Here is a 16,867-nt window from a genome sequence, read left to right as displayed (position 1 = left end):
AATAATTTAAAAAGAGGCTATCAATTTGAAAATGAGGTATATCAGAGGGGATGAAGGGAAGAAAGGAAAGGGGAAAGTGATGTAAATATATTTTAATTACAATGTTAAAAAACAGAAAATATTTTCAAATGAAAAAAAAAACGTAGTTTAAGCATCTCGTATGGCTGTACAAATTAACTTTAGCTTCTCATATTATTCTTGCTCTCTCTTTCTCTCTCTCCCACTCCTTCCCTCATAACACATTCTCTCTCTGTCTCTGTCTCTCTCTCAATAGCTTATAAATTAGTGTCATATTCAGCAGTGCCACTAGAGGTCCTCAGCTGCACAGTATTTCAACACAGATGTCTAAGGAAATTGGAATCAAATCTTTACAATTACTGTTTTCATTAAACCGGTTTTTGAACAGCTGAATACAGAAGACTCATTCTACTTCCTATAGTGTTTTTGTAAACTGATATTAGATTTGTATGTAAAATATTTTCATATTAAAATGAAGGAGTATATATATCAAAATAAATTTTATTCATAGAATTTTAAAAACTAAAGTTCATGATGAACTCAATTAGCTGTATTCTTGACTAGTGTTTGAGACTATTTGGGAATCACAGTTAATGGTCTCAGTATCTTCAACTTGAATCAAACAGTAAATCAGACTTACTTTTCTGCTTCTTTATACACTGATGCTCAATGTTAGTTATTTACAAAATTCTGACTTAGGAGTTGTCTGATTTATATAAAGCATTACACTGTGTTTGTGTGTGTGTGCCGGGGGGGGGGGGTCCATGTGCCACAGCACACAAGTGAACTGTTATATGTTAACTATTATATTTTTTATGTTGCTATTACATTATAATTACATTGCTTAAAAAAATTTCATATCAAACTTGTTGACCATATTAAGAAAAACAGGTTTAAAATAAGTAAGTGAAATTCATGTCTTTAGTCCCAGCACTTAAGAGGCAGAGGCAGGTGGATCTCTGAGTTTAGTACCAGCATGGTCTACAGAACAAGTTCCAGGACAGCAAGGGCCTTGTAATAAGACCCTGTCTCAAAAACAAACACCCCTTTCTCCCAAAATCCCTCAAAACAAGTATACCAAGTTCCAAAATTATCATTCACCGTTGTCTTCAGTATATAAAATGGTAATATTTTCCTTTTCCTGTTATTTTATGTTTTAAAGTAAATTTTAAAAAATTAAACCAGAATTGATTTGCTACACTTGAGAATGTTTCAAATCTATCTTGCTTCACTTTGTAAGATTACAAGGTGAGGAATATGCACTAAACAGCAGCTAAAGATCAGTGATCTACTGGCAGATTGCAAGCCTCATCGTCTTAAGGGTAAAGCAAAACACTTGATCCACATGATCTGTTCCTCCTCTAAATACATCAGGGTCTTTAAACACAATGTAATACTATGTTTTCCATTAAATGTGAGTATTTTATAAATTAACAGTTATCTGTGTTCCCCAATTTTCCTGATGTAAAATAATCAGAAAATCAGTGTTCTAATGTATCTGTGAGAATAAAGTTACCATTCAATAAGTATGAGTATTTTTGCCATTAAATTTTTCATCTTTAAAATAACTTTATTATCATGACACAGACACACTAAAATCTTTTATTCTGCTATAAATTTTCATCTTATAAAGAGGCATCTATGCAAACATTATTGCAAATACTATACATAATAATAAAATGCTGAATATTCTTCCCTTATATTTGAAACCAAGGAAATATGGCCATTAGTATTTGCATTCAATGATCCAGCAAAAGTCCAATTTTGTGAAATAGATCAAGAAAAAAAATAAGCCATAATGCCTTTTTAGTCTATTTAGACTTTTTAGGATGGAGTGCAAACATATTTTAATTAATGATAATATGTTTACTTACTTGGAAAATCTTAAGGAATTTGCAGAAGAACTATTTAAACTAATACTACATTTAGTTCAGCAGAGTCATAGGAAAGAAAACTATATTTGAAAAAATTCACTTATATTGTTACATATTAATAACAAAATAGGAAAATAAAATACAATTTCATAATACTCATATCAAAACAAAATATTTAGGACTGATTTAGCAATAGAGAAACCATATATTACAAAACAGTAGAGGGAGAAATAAAACTTCATAAATGTAGAGAGAAACAGTGTGTTAGTCCATTGGATGACTAGAAAGTGTTAAGACGTCATCTCTTCCCAAACTGGCCTATCAGCATAACCAAACCTCAATTACAACATCAGACACTTTTGAAAACTAAAATGTGAATATAATTCACAGAACCAATTATAGCTAAAGTAATCTTGAAAGATGCAAATATTGGAAACTTGCATTGGCAGCTTTCAAATTGTACTGTGAATCTATAGAGATTTACATAATATGCAGCCATCATATATATGGAAAAATAGGTAAATGAAACAAAATAGAAATCCCAAAAAGTAGACCTACACAGTTAAATGGCCATTTGCTTTTCAATTAAAGCAACAAAGCAATACGTACGAAGTCTCTTAAATACAGCTGAAACAACTGGGCATCGATTCGATAAAACTTCCCTGAGCACTACATAACCAGTAAGATCTAATGTTCTGATGCTTTTTATTGGTAATGTACAATAAGACTCATCTCTCAGCTTCTAGTTTTAACTCCCTTATTCTCTCAGCTTCTGGTTTTAATTCCCTCACTCTCTGTCAGATAAATTTTAGCTGAATTCAAATTTCCTTCCACCTATTTATCAAACTAGTTCTGTACTGAATGATGCAATTATCTGTAGAAAATGAACTGCAAATGACTACCAGACAGTAGCAGCTTAGAGTGGCAGGCTGAAAACAAACAGGTAAGTGAAGATGACCCTCAAATGAAACCTCTGAGGAGATTTCTTTCTTACAGGTCCAGAGCACCAATTTCTGATGGTGAAAACTAGTTTAGTTTATAAGCCTTAAGAATATTATCTCATGTTTCATTAACAAGTTACGGGTTGGGGATTTAGCTCAGTGGCAGAGCGCTTGCCTAGCAAGCACAAGGCCCTGGGTTCGATCCCCAGCTCAAAAAAAAAAAAAAAAACAAATAAGTTACAGAATAATTAACATTGCAGCACATGAAATGTCCTCTGTTATTGGAGACCAATGTCATCACAACATAGACAAGTCAAGCAGTTCTTAACAAAATAAATTTACAATACATACATAACAATTTGGAACTAAGGCTGGTTGGATGACTTTTACTGAAAGGCAGGAAGTAATGATAAATTCCACAATTTCCATGGAAAATATTAAATTCTAGCCTTGTCTTATTTTCCTTTTACTGTGACAAAGCACTGTGAACAAGGTAACTTAGAGAAGAGTTTATTGGGCTTACAGTTTCAGAGAGTGAGTCTATGATCATCATGGAAGGCAGCAGGCAGGCAGACAGGCCCATATGGCACTGGAGCAGTAGCTGAGTTTGTATCTTGAGACAACAACCATGTGGCAGAAAGAGTTAACCGGGAATGGTGTGGACTTTTGAAACTTCTGAGTCCAGCAGCCCTAGTGACACACTTCCTAATCCTTCCCCCAAAGTTCCACCAACTGGGGACCAAGTATTCAAACATATGAGCCTATGGGGGTCATTCTCACTGAAACCACAAGCTTGTTACTGGAATGACTGAAAAGCAAGACTTTATTTACACAGATATTTAAACACATTTCTCATGAAGACATTGTGAAGACCTATAAAAGTCAATGTCTCCTTTGTAAAATAAATGAAAAAATTTCTGTAAAATGTAAAGGATATTAAAAAGCAATGAGAATTTTGTTCTTAATCTTATGCTGTGTTTCCATCAGTGACACTTTGATCAAATATAGACAATCGTGACTTATTGAAGAAATGTGACTTCTTTACACAGACCAGCTGATGTTCATTGTTGTGAGAGTCAGATCTCTAAGACAAGGACAGAAAGCTAGAACTTTTCATGAGATACTAGATATAATCTCATTGGCAAAGTCATGCAGAATGTATCCTCATATGGTACAATTCAATGTTCAAAAGATACTGAAAAGAAAAAGAGGGCAGGATCATTGGAAAAGCATAAAATAGGACATTTTTCTTTTGAGTACCAACTTCTTTTGTTCTCAGCTCTTAAAATTTTTAAATTTTATTTATTTATTTAGGTATTTGAGTATTTTACCTGTATGTATGTATGTATGTGTACCACATGTGTACTTGCTGGCTGCCACAGTCAGAAGAAGACATAGGATCCCCTGGAACTTTAGGTATTCTTAGTGTTAGTGCTATTTTTAGCATACCTCCTTTTGTGTTATTATGTGGTCCAATCTGGTCTTGAACTCGTGGTAGTAATCCTGCATCAGTCTTCTGAGTTTTACTCTTGCAGGCATGCATTGCCACACTCAGTTGTTTGGTATTTTAACCTTTCTTCTGTTCTGTGTGACTTCTGCAGTCACCTGCCTTAGTAGAGCCACCCCAGAAGAGACAGTTAATGGCTAACGCAAGATTAATCAATAGTGAGAGGGACACATCTCTCCCTGGAGGATAAGCACTACTAAGTATTGTTAAATACTATTATATACCGCTAAGTACTATCAAAATTATTACTTTCATGTTGGGTTTTCATTAAGTATTAATGTTTTCTGTGACTGTTTAAGCCAGTTAAATACAGGCACAGACCTGTGAGACACTTTCGTCTTATGGTGGCAGACTTGGGGTAAGATCAGCTAAGCAGCCCATGTACACGCAAAGGTTGGACAGCTCCCATGGCAACCCTGCTATTTTGGATACTTTGCAATTACTCTGAGGATATCCCAACAGGCAGCTGCAGAGGATTACTACAACCATGGCTGAATTCAAGCTCCAGATAGGGCCACTCGCTCCAGGGAGCCATGAGCCTGGGAAAGTAGAAGTCTAGAGAAGACAAGCTTCAGGAAACTTGAATACCCTACAGCCATTTTCGCTCAGTCCAGAGAGGAGCAGCTCTCCTGGCCCAGCAAAAGGCCTGCAGCTGCTAGAAGAACCATCTTTCATTTGTATAAAGGACTCTACCAGGAGTGATACAAACACCCTTGCCACATCACATCCAATTTTGCTCACAGTCTGCTTGGCTCACCTCTGGCATCAGCTAGGAGATACCTCCTGCTTGGCCCTTGTACTGTAACATTAAGTCCAACAAAAGGCTTAGCTCAATTTTGTTTGTTGTTTTTGTATTTTAATGTATCCACTTTTGATTGCTGCAAGCCAGGTGAGCGGGAACATGAAGGCCAGAGAGCAGATAGACAGACAGAAGCAGGAGTGGGAGGGCACCAGGGGGAAGCCTGAAGAGGTCTAGAGAGCCCTGTAGGGCAGAGACAGCAGGAAACTAAGGTGCCGGTGGGGGGGGGGGGGGGGGAAATACAGAGAAGGCTATCAGGGGCCATAAGCAAGAGCTACCCCATTAGCCAGCAGAACTAACCCAGATTGCAGGCAGGCCTCCCTAGCCACTGGAGATCTGTAACTGGCCTCTTTTCAGACATCAAGGATCTCTACACCCTAAGCCAAGGTGCTTTAACACTATCTGTGAGAAGAGCTTCAGAGTCCAACCTATGAGGCCAGCCAGGAACTCCAATGAGAGCACATGTTTCCTGCTGCTGTTGCTTAGAGCTGAGGTTTTCACTGCCTGCTAAGTGCAGGCTGCCAGCAACCAGAACACAGAGCAGGTACCTCTAACCTGAGCACCTAGAACCTCTCCCTTTTGTATCTTGCTGCAACACTCTGTAAGCAAGGTCCCCCAAAAGATGCTTCAGGTGGACCACCTTGGTATTTGGCACTTCTTTCTTTAAAATTCTAAGTGACGGCGGGCGGTGGTGGCAAAGGCCTTTAATCCCAGCACTCGGGAGGCAGAGGCAGGCAGATCTCTGTGAGTTCAAGGCCAGCCTGGGCTACAGATCTGAGTTCCAGGAAAGGCGCAAAGCTACACAGAGAAACCCTGTCTTGAAACCCCACTCCCCCCAAAAAAATTCTAAGTGATGTTGATATCAGGATAGTTAGGAGCTTTTCCTTGTGTCCCTTGCCATCAGGGTTCAGAGGATGAAGTCAGTGATTACAAAGTCATAAAGACTCATGGTAAGCAATTTTTATTAGTTTAATGTAACTTTATTTATACATTGAATCTTTTATAATTTAAAAAATGCTTTTGAGTATATTGATGAAATATTTGTAATAAAAATTAGCTAACACACTATTCTGACTAAGAAAACATAAATTTCTTGAGTCACTGAAATAACTGAATTAAATTCTATCATTAAGTTCTACCCAAGTTATGATTACTCCTTCTGCCTCTTCCTCAACATGGCCTTTACTTAACAAAGATCAGTATTCACCTGGGGCTCCTGGTACACACAGAGAAGCTATCATGGCTGATAGAAAATTACATGTCCACACGGTTGGGCTTGCCCGGGGGACCACCTAACTATTTCCAGTTCAAAATAGCCATCTCCGGGTCAGACATCTGGCGGGACTACGTGGTTGTGTAAAGCGCGCGCACAGTCCAACCTTTATAAAGCTGGTGCCATCTTGCATGAGCCACCTTTATCTCCTCACCCACGTGTGTATCACACAGGCCTGTCACCTCTATCCTCTTTAATAAAAACTCTTCTGTGGTCTTGTCATGTTTGGGACATGTTCCTCATGAGGTAAGAGCACCATAGTAACTAACAATGGCCCCTTTCAGGAAAATAATCTTGGCTAGTAGAAATTCTTAGAACTAAGATGTTAACGTTTTCATATATGTGCACTCCACCAAGCACTTCTTTTCAAGTACTTTGTAGAATGTACATATTGGATTTCTATGTAGCAAGTGAATTAAAGTTCTTAAAGTAAAAACCTACATTGAATTTTACCATTCCACAAGAACAAAAGAACTCAATGCCCTTCAGCATCTAGTGAAAATGCTCCTTTGTTGGCAGATTTTCACTCCTCACTGCTTTGTCACATGGTCTACAGTACCTCACAGGCTTCCTTTCCCGAAGCAGGTCCTCCAAACTCTGCTCACAGTGCTCAGCCACCACCACCAGTCTTTCTAGAAAAACAAAGCAAACCCACTTTATATTTAACACACTTTAACAAGATCATATAGCTCTCTAGAGTCATTAACATACAACGCCAACAACAGTATTTTAAAGAACTATGTATTTTCACTGTGTGCATGTGTGGTCATTTTTCCTGACTTCTACCTGGCTTGCTCATCTCAATCTCCTCTGTTGATCAGCAGCACCCCATCTACCCAGACTGAACTGCTACCCATCTTCTATTCATAATTCAATTCATTAGTCTTCTTACTGTGCTTTCTCCTCATCTACCACTTTCTGAGAAACTACTATGTTTTACCCCAACCCTGGAACTCTCTTCAACTGCAGACATTTAGAACCCACCCTTGGCTTCGGTACAGAACTCACTGTCCAGCTGAATCTGCAGCTCAGCTGGTAGAGAGCTTTCCTAGACTGCACGGAGCCCTGCACTGAAGCACCAGCACTTCATAAACCAGGGTGGTGGCCCATGCCTGGAATGCCAGCACAGAAAGCTTGAAGGGAGACTAGGACTTGCAAGGCCATCCTTAGTGATAAACTAGTGAAAGGCCAGCCTGGGATATACTGGACCCTTATCCAAGAAAACAAACTGAAAATGTCACTAGCAACTCAAGAGAAACAAGACAACTTATACTTTTTCCCTTTCTCAAACCCGCACACAGAGTCCTGCTATTTCTATGCCCCAGTTGCCTCCAGAGTCTGCTATTTTTATGCAGAGTTTATTCCACCTGCTGCAGTCCGGGTCTAAGGCAGCATTCTCTCATTAGCTCTCCACGGCAATCTCTTACCTGTTCTTTTCACCCGACTTAAGATCCTCCTCCCATGTGTTTTCACACTAAAGTCCAAGTGACAGGACAATACATCTGAATAAGGAAGTCCTTCTCTAGTTTCCACTACATATTTCTCTCATCAGCTTTTGAGCATTCTCATCCTTTGGGGAATTACACTTGGGGTCCCATATCTAAATGATCGTCATCTTAACCTTTTAAAAGAACTTCTGTATTACATTAACCGTGTGTGTGTGTGTGTGTGTGTGTGCTCATTCCACTATGTACACTTGGAGGTCAAAGGAACTTGCAAGAATCTTTTTTTTTTTTCTGTCACCATGTGGGTCCTAGAGATCAAATTCAGGTTGTCATGTTTGGTGGCAAGTGCTTTATCTGTTGAATCATCTTGATAGCCCTTTTAAAAAGGAATGTATTTTATGTATTCTGTGTATGAGCAGTTCATGTATATGTGTGCCTGTATCAGCATGCCAGGTGTGTGTTTGGAGGTCAAGGAACAACTTGTGGAAATCGGTTCTCCCCTTCCATTATGTGGATTCCGGGATCAAACTCAGGTGTAACTGAAGTTATCCTGTTCCTGCCCAGCTCCTGCAGCCCTGCAGTCGCTTGGACCCAAATAAACAGACAGAGGCTGATATTAATTAAAACTGTTCGGCCATTAGCTCAGGCTAACTATTGACTAGCTAGTACACTTAAACTAATCCATAATTCTTATCTATGTTTAGCCACGTGGCTTGGTACCTTTTCCCAGTTCTGCCTTCACATCTTGCTTCTCATGGCGGTGGCTGGCAGCGTCTCCTGACTCAGCCTTTCTGTTCCCAGACTTCTCCTCTTTGTCCCACCTATCCTTCCTGCCCGGCTACTGGCCAATCAGCACTTTATCTGTTAACCAACCAGAGCAACACATTCACAGCAGACAGAGTGATATCCACAGCACTTAGGTTGTCACCTTTTCCCACTCAGCCATTTTCCCAGCCCCTTCAGTTCAAACATTTACCTTCTATCATGTTACATGGTGCTTAAAAACAGACTACTTTTCTGAGGCCCATATGCTAATATTACCATTTATTAGCACATGATCTTGGGAAATTTACTAATTTCTCTATGCCAGTTTCTCCTAAAGAGGAAGAAAACAATAAAGTCCACATCACAGCACTGTGGTAAGGTGAATTCGATAGAATTAGGGCTGAGAAGATGACGACAACAGTAATGCCTCTGTCACAGCGTTGTGAGGAGGGTGAAATGAATTCACATAGAAGCAGGATGGAGAACAGTCCCCACACAGTGCCAGCACTGTTAGCTTTTACTATTTTTCAAGATTGAGGTCTCAGTAAACATGACTTCCTCAGAACTTTTTTGATTCTCCAGAATTGATGCACTAGTATTATGATGTAGTCTACACAGCACTTTTCTTTGTGTCATTTATTTAACTCTAAAAATTCTCATACATTTTTACTTAGTGCCATTCTTCTCTATGTAGATGACACATTTTGTGATAGCAGGAACCATGTTGTTCTTGTTCAGAACTGCAATACTAGTGTCTACAATTCACCTGAAACATATAGGCACATGCTAAAATTACATATGTTAAATTATGACAGGGCAAGACAGTTAAAAGGTTCCTCCATCCTGTACTCTTGTTGAGGCCATTTCAGGTTTAACTAGAATTTGATCTCCTTGATGGAGAATCCCATGGAAAATTATCCAACTCTGTTCTAGGAACCCAAGGTCAGAATGTCCTAGCTAACTTTTCTTAGCTTCTGTTAAACTGCCTGTTTGTGCAAATCTCCTCCCACAGTTACCTGTTTGCCTTAGCTTCTGTCAAACTGCTTGTTTATAGAACCCCACCACTACCTTCACCCTGCGGCTGCCAAGCTGAATGCCAGGATGGGTATGGTTTTCTCAGGGCTACAGCTGGGTCCCTGATAATGGGCTATAGTCTCAGAAGTCTGGAATACAGAGTTTCAGTTGGCTATAAACTGTGTCTGAGTGGTCATCTCTGGTGGAATCCCCATAACAAAACAAATTAATTAGAGCAAAGGTGTAATGGGAATATCAGAAATGATGACAGTCATCTGAACAGATTTGTTCTGTGTTAAAAAGTACATACTTAAGTTCTAACTAGATATAATACTTTAGCAGTATTAAAATTAATTCATATCAGAATTTATTAAAATATACATACTTCATTAAGCAGCCATTAACAAACAGATATGCATATGTCTTTCTATCTGAAAGAGACTTATCTACCATGTGCCATTAGGCTGAAAATTTTTAGGCTTCTTCTGGAAACACCTTCAGTGTCTGTCAAGGCTTTAAGATTCTATAGAATTTTAAATGCTGTTTTAGTAATGTAGAGCCATAACCCTTGGCAGAAAATTAGCATTTCTGTCAGAGGTAAAGGAGTACATACTGAAGGAATATTTCCATTATGAACCTCTTTTTTTTTTTTTTTTAAAGAACTCATTAGAAGTACTCATCCCAAAATTCTGGATCTGTTTGAAAATAGTTTCTGTTTGTTATAAAAACAATCTGGCTGAATAAAATTAACTGTTGGTTTGAGAATCCTAATGTGCCAAATAAAAATCAGAAATGTAGTGGCATTATTTATAAGTAACAAATATGCAAGGTTGGAGAAATTGCTCAGCAGCTGAGTGCATACCGCTTTTCCAGAGGACCTGAGTTAGGTTCCAATCACCCACATCCAGCATTTCACAGCTGCTCATCACTCCAGCTCCAGGGGGTCTGAAGGCACCTGCACTAATTAATGTACACATAACTCCCCCACATACATGTAATTAAAAGTAATAAAATAAACATTAAAAATTAAAAACAAATTCCTTATAACATAAAGGAATGTCTGAAAAGCATGAACTAATCTTTCTGTCTAACAAAATGCACTGCATGTGGTTTCCCACAGTGTATCTATCTAGAACTGTGTGCTTTCAGTCAAAGAAACTGAACATTAATCAGGAAAGAGAACAGAGAAGCTGAATAGGAAAATGTAGTGAGAGAGAGTGGGATCCAGAAGGATGGCTCAGAGACTAAAGATGCTCATCATGCAAGCCTGATGAACTGAGTTTGATCCCTGAAACTCATGTAACTGTGGAAAGAGAACTCTACAACATTGTCCTCTGACCTTCCACATGCATGCCCCAGTACACATGCCCTGACAAGTGTGTATCCCTATTCATACATGTATAACATACACATGCATAGTCATAGAAAAATATGAAAGTTCAAAACAGAAAGTTTAAAATTTTTTAACACAAAAATGAATTATGAATGTCTTATAATATGGTGTTATCAACATTCCTGCATCATTTTTGTTATTCAAAGTAAAAACTAGTGTATTAGAGACTAGCTCATCACCTTTAAAATGTGATATTTAAGTAAATGTTTTAACAGCAATGCCCACAAAAAAAAAATAATAATACCTGATTCACAAATACTGTTGGTACCAGGATTCTGCAGCAGTCAGTTTTAAAAGTCAATTACAGTCCTCAGGCATTCGAACAAACTCTAGTTTACATAAATCTATGAAGAAATCATATGAATGACTGTGTTTCCTTTTTTTTTTTTTTTTTTTTTTTTTTTTTTTGGTTTTTTGAGACAGGGTTTCTCTGTAGCTTTTGGAGCCTGTCCCAGACTAGCTCTGTAAACCAGGCTGGCCTCGAACTCACAGAGATCCACCTGCCTCTGCCTCCCGAGTGCTGGGATTACAGGCGTGTGCCACCACTGCCCGGCTTTAAAACAGGGTGGGTTTTTTTTGTTGTTGTTGTTGTTTATTTATTATGTATACAGTAGAGGGTGCCAGATCTCATTACAGATGGTTGTGAACCACCATGTGGTTGCTGGGATTTGAACTCAGGGCCTTTGGAAGAGTAGTCAGTGCTCTTAACCTCTGAGCCATCTCTCCAGCCCCAACTGTGTTTCTTAAGAAAGGCCCTTGCTGAGAAAAGTGTCCCTGTGTAAGCCCAAGGTTCCAAACAGCCAGCTCATACACTAAGGACAGGTCCCGGTCCCACAGCCTGGATGCCTCCCAAACAGTTCAAGCTATTCAATTGTCTCACTTATCCAAAGGGCCTGCTCCAGCTGGGGGCTCCACAGCCTTTGGTTCATAATTCATATGCTTCCATTCGTTTGGCTATTTTTCCCTGTGCTTTTTGCAATCTTGGTTTCAACAATTCACACTCTTACAGTCCCTCCTCTTTCTCGACAACTGGACACCTGGGGCCTGGCTGAGGATCTCTGCATACACTTCCATCAGTTATTGGATGAGAGTTCCAGCCCATCTGGTAGGGTGTTTGGCCATCTGATCACCAGACTAGGTCAGACCAGGCTTTCTCTGGACCATTGCCAGCAGTCTACAGAGGATCTATCATTGTGGATTTCTGGGGACCTCTCCAGCACTCTGCCTATTCCTGTTCTCATGTGGTCTTCATTTGTAATGGTCTGTTATTCCTTGTTCTCCCTTTCTGTTCTTGATCCAGCTGGGACATCCTGCTCTCCTAAGCTTTCTTTCCCTCAAACCTTGCCCTTCATTACTCCCACTGTCATCCAGGTTGTTCATGTAGATCTCATCCATTTCTCTGTCATTGGGTGATCCCTGGGTCTTTCCTAGGGTCCCGTTTTCTAGGTAGCCTCCCTGGAGTTATGTAGCAGTCTAGTCATCTTTGTTTTACATCTAGTATCCTCCTATGAGTGAGTACATACCATGTTTGTCCTTCTGAGTCTGGGTTACCTCACTCAGGATGGTTTTTTTCTAGATCCATCCATTTGCTTGCAAACCTCATGATGTCATTGCTCAGCCTGGAAGGAGGGGACTGGACCTGCCTGTACTGAATCCACCAGTTTAAATGAATCCCCAGGGGAGTCTTGGCCACCCCCACCTTCCTCCTATCCACAGGTGGTGGTGGCGCACACCTGTAATCCCAGCACTCGGGAGGCAGAGGCAGGTGGATCTCTGTGAGTTCAAGTCCAGCCTGGGCTACCAAGTGAGTTCCAGGAAAGGCTCAAAGCTACACAGAGAAACCCTGTCTCGGAAAAAAAAAGAAAGGCCCTTAAGAAAGCTTATCCTAAATAATCTAGGTGATCATGATGTACAAGTTAAATGACCTTGAGACAGAGCTGAGGATTCCCTGAAAAAAGCAACAGCCTCAGCTCCTGCCCAAATTTGGTGTCTCCTTGATGATATGTCTTGTGCTTTGGGCTGAACTAGCAAGAATCTTGCATTCCAGTTCCTAGCACTTAATCTCTTCATACATACAAACTCTACAAGTTCTTTTTTGTGACAGAACTCTGACAAATTCATTCATTTAGATTGTAGGCGATAGGTACAGAATAAATTATAGTATGTCCGTAATAATGATATTTATTCTGACTTAAATTTCAAATCTACGTAGCAAAATAATTTTTATTTCATTTCATCTCACTAGGAATTACAGAAGTATTTCTAGATAATTAAAATCAACCACAACAGAACACACAACCACGTAAAATCTTCATTATACTTCTAAACTCTGATGATATTTCAACTCAATAAAAACTGATAAAAATCTGTATATTTCAGTTTTATTGGCTTCATTTAAATATACAGCATTGGCTTTTAAAGGAAAAATTGCATGGAGAATTGAAGCAGTGAACATAAAAGAAAAAAGAAAAAGAAAAAAAAAAACAAACAAACCGAAAAACAAAACTTACCATGCTTTCCCCTAGAAATATCCACATATTGGCACAGCCTGGGATGGGTGATGGTCTTAAGGATTTGAAAGCGACCTAAAATTTTGATGGAATTTGGTGTGAGAGGAAGTCCGTTGCTCCCACAAACATCATGTGGAAGAGCTGAGGCAAAGAAAGTAAAGGCACCCATGTCGGCATCCTTCAACGGAAACATTTCTGGTGTCCTGGGTCCTCTAAGATGACCTAGAAAAGGAGATAATTCTTATATGACAGACTGACCCAACATTAATCCAGCACTTTCTCACTTGAACATTAATATATAACTCGGGTTGGGGGGAGCCATACCACTCAACTATAAAAAAAAATCATTTTAAAAATTTCAAGACAATATATGAAAGAAAAAAAAACAAGCCTTAGTTTATATTGCAGCTTAAAATCAAATTCAAAGACTTTTCAGTACTGGGAGAGGTGACTGGAATTGGGGGGCATTTGGGGGAAAGGTAGAAACCTAGTGTAATGGAAACTCCTAGGAATCCATGATGGTGACTCTAGTGAAGACTACTAGTAATGGTGTGAACCAGTCATTTTCAGTGGAGGGACTGAGACACCAAACCCAGCCACAAAACCGTCTACCTACAATTGGTCTTGCTTGCAAGATGTGCTGGGGTAAAGATGGCACAGAACATGTGGTAGTGGCCTTCCAATGACTGATCCAAATTAAGACCCATGTGTAGTTGTTGTTGTTGTTGTTTAACTCTTTGGGAGCCCACCAAGCTCTTATATAAATATATGGAGACTTAATCTTACTTAAGAATGCCCATCCTTAGCTTGGCTTGTTTCTAGCCACTTTTTCTAACCTGCTTAAATTAATCCATTTCTCTTCTATGTTTTGCTCTAGGATTTTTACCTTTCTTTATTCTATATGTCTCTCTTTCTGTTTTACTCTGTACTGGTGTGTAGCTGGGTGACTGGCCCCTGAGGTCCTCCTCTCCTTTTCTAGCTCCTCTTCTTCTCTTCCCTAGATTTCTCCTCCTATTTATTTTCTCTGCATGCCAGCCTTGCCAATCCCTCTCTCCTGCCTAGATAATGACTGTTAAGCTCTTTATTAGACCAATCAGGTATTTTAGACAGGCATAGTAACACAGCTTTATAGAGTTAAACAAATGCAACATAAACGAATGCAACACATTTTTGTATCATTAAACAAAAGTTGCACAGCAAAAACAAATGTAACACACCTTAAACTAATATCCCAAAACATCTTGCCATGAGAGGGAGCCCATGCCTGACACTGCTTGGAGGGTTAGGAACTGGAGACTGGATAGTCCAGAGACCTAGCATGAAGTAAACGAAATAATCCCTAATGATACTCTGCTGTACTTATAGACTGGAGTCTAGCATAGTCATCATTAGAGAGGCTTCATCCAGCAAGTGGAATGAGGAAGGATTATAGGAGTTGGAGGGGTCAAGGACACCACAAGAAAATAGCCCATAGAATCAACAAACCAGGGCTAGGCTACACCAGCTAATTAGTGATAGCTCTGTTTGCTTACAGATGCCATTGGCTTTCAAAACTTAAAAGCCAAGTACTTATAGTCATGTGCACTCATTGGCCAACCAGGAAAGCAACTCCAGACCTCAATCTGCTTTGGGCACCATTTTGACAATTCTCATGAATTTGTGCTCTTTATAACAAAAAGGATACACTCATAGTGCCACCACAGACACAATTGTGCCCAAATTAGGGAAGAAGAAAGGTGGCAGTCTTAGTTCCCAGAAAACTCACTTTCCTATGAAACATTTTGATGACAGCATGTATGTACATCACTTCATATCCCACTCAAAATCCAGGCCTCAGACTTGCTCTGTAACAGGTTGTTAGAGCATGGGCTCCTTCTCTGTTCATTGGTAGCTAAATAAAATCTCCTGCAGCTTTCAGATCCTAAGGACCTGCAAGCTTGGTAACACAGGTTAATTTGTTTTCTGAGGGGATGAGGAGAGCCTCTACTATTCTCTTCTTATGAAAGGAGTCAAAACAGATTCTCAAAAGTTGGTATGAAAATAGTTACTATCACTATTCCGAATCTTGTAGATGCTGTGGGCTCCCTTAGAAAGACAACAGTAAGAACACTACAGGACTAGAATTTTAATTTCTTCTTCCTTTTTTTTGGGGGGGGGGGTTGAGACAGGGTTTCTCTGTGTAGCCCAGGCTGTCCTAGACCTTGCTCCATAGACCAGGCTGGCCTTGAACTCACAGAGATCACCTGCCTCTGCCTCCAGAGTGCTGTAATTAAAGGCATGAACCACCACCGCCTGGAATTTTAATTTCTTATTCAATAAACAAACCCCAAATTACATAAAATCATATCTAAATACCAGGCTTGAAGTCATAGGAAAGATGAAACATAACTGTGTCATTTTAATATTCAATTTTACAGCAAAATATTGGGTTTTCAGTTATAGATCTTAATCACATACAAATGAAAAATCAAACAAGTGTTTGATTCACAGAAAGATAAACCACTAGCAAGAATAAAAACATTTAATTATTGCTCTACTTCTCAGGTGCACATAAAGCTCACAAACAGAAAACACACATGCATGTGCTCACACTAGGTGACTAGAAGAGAAAATGAAAAAAATAAAATGATGAGGTGAGAGATTACAAGACAAAAACGATGTAAGGTTGGTTTGTAAAAATTACTCAGGGGATCCTTTGAAACTTCTATGTTAAGCCCGATGTTTTTGTGGCTGCTTGATTACTAAGGACCACAAACAAGACACTCTTTCAATGAACAAGACACAATACAAACTCTCAAAGAGCTTGGAGACGAATGACTCAAATGAGGGGGAAATGTCAAAACTTGGGGGAAAAGACGTTGATTTTTTATCTTGAGTAAAATCGTATTTGCATTTCAAAACTCGGTGAACTTCTGCTTCAATGGGAAGGAAGTTTGGAGATGAACGCAGCAGCAAACAGCTCCACAGGTTGGTTCTACTGGTGGCTGCAGACTGGCAGGGTCACTCTCTGCACCCCGACTGTCGTCTATGCCCCACAAGCTCCACCCACTACCACACAGAGCACTAGGACACCGGAATACCTGCCTGGATCTGGGTTGTATTAGGGGGATGTGCTCCTAAGCGCTGCAGTTGTGCCTGCCGGTGCTACTTAGTGGGCCGTGTTCTGCGTTTCAGGCGCGTCTACAAGAGGCGGCTTAAGGAGAGTGACAGCTGGAGCCACCAGCCTTCGCCCGCGAGGGCTGCCCAGGTTCACAGCTCAGAATCTGGCTGGGAGCGCGCGCCTGGATCCACTGACAGCGCCAAGCCTCCCCTCCCCCTCCGCCGCCTC

The 16,867-nt window shown here is 39.8% G+C and overlaps 1 protein-coding gene across 3 annotated transcripts in view; it reads right to left on the bottom strand.

Moving 5' to 3' along the window:
* Tbck (TBC1 domain containing kinase) overlaps positions 1 to 16,863 on the bottom strand; it is a 150,146-nt gene extending 133,283 nt beyond the window's left edge. For 2 of the 3 annotated variants that reach the window (XM_036191439.1, XM_036191441.1), the window contains exons 1-3: positions 16,624 to 16,863; positions 13,540 to 13,761; positions 6,972 to 7,044 (exon numbers count right to left, since the gene is read on the bottom strand). In XM_036191439.1, the coding sequence (XP_036047332.1) occupies positions 6,972 to 7,044; positions 13,540 to 13,732 (266 nt within the window). In that variant the 5' untranslated portion in view covers positions 13,733 to 13,761; positions 16,624 to 16,863. Of the gene's footprint in view, positions 1 to 6,971; positions 7,045 to 13,539; positions 13,762 to 16,619 lie in introns of all 3 variants that reach the window. The other variant, XM_036191440.1, reaches the window with a different exon arrangement.
* Positions 16,864 to 16,867: the final 4 nt, after the last annotated feature.

Source organism: Onychomys torridus, chromosome 6 (genome assembly GCF_903995425.1).
Source record: "Onychomys torridus chromosome 6, mOncTor1.1, whole genome shotgun sequence".
In the NCBI taxonomy this organism is placed as follows: Eukaryota; Metazoa; Chordata; class Mammalia; order Rodentia; family Cricetidae; genus Onychomys; species Onychomys torridus.
This window is presented reverse-complemented; position numbering and strand designations above follow the sequence as displayed.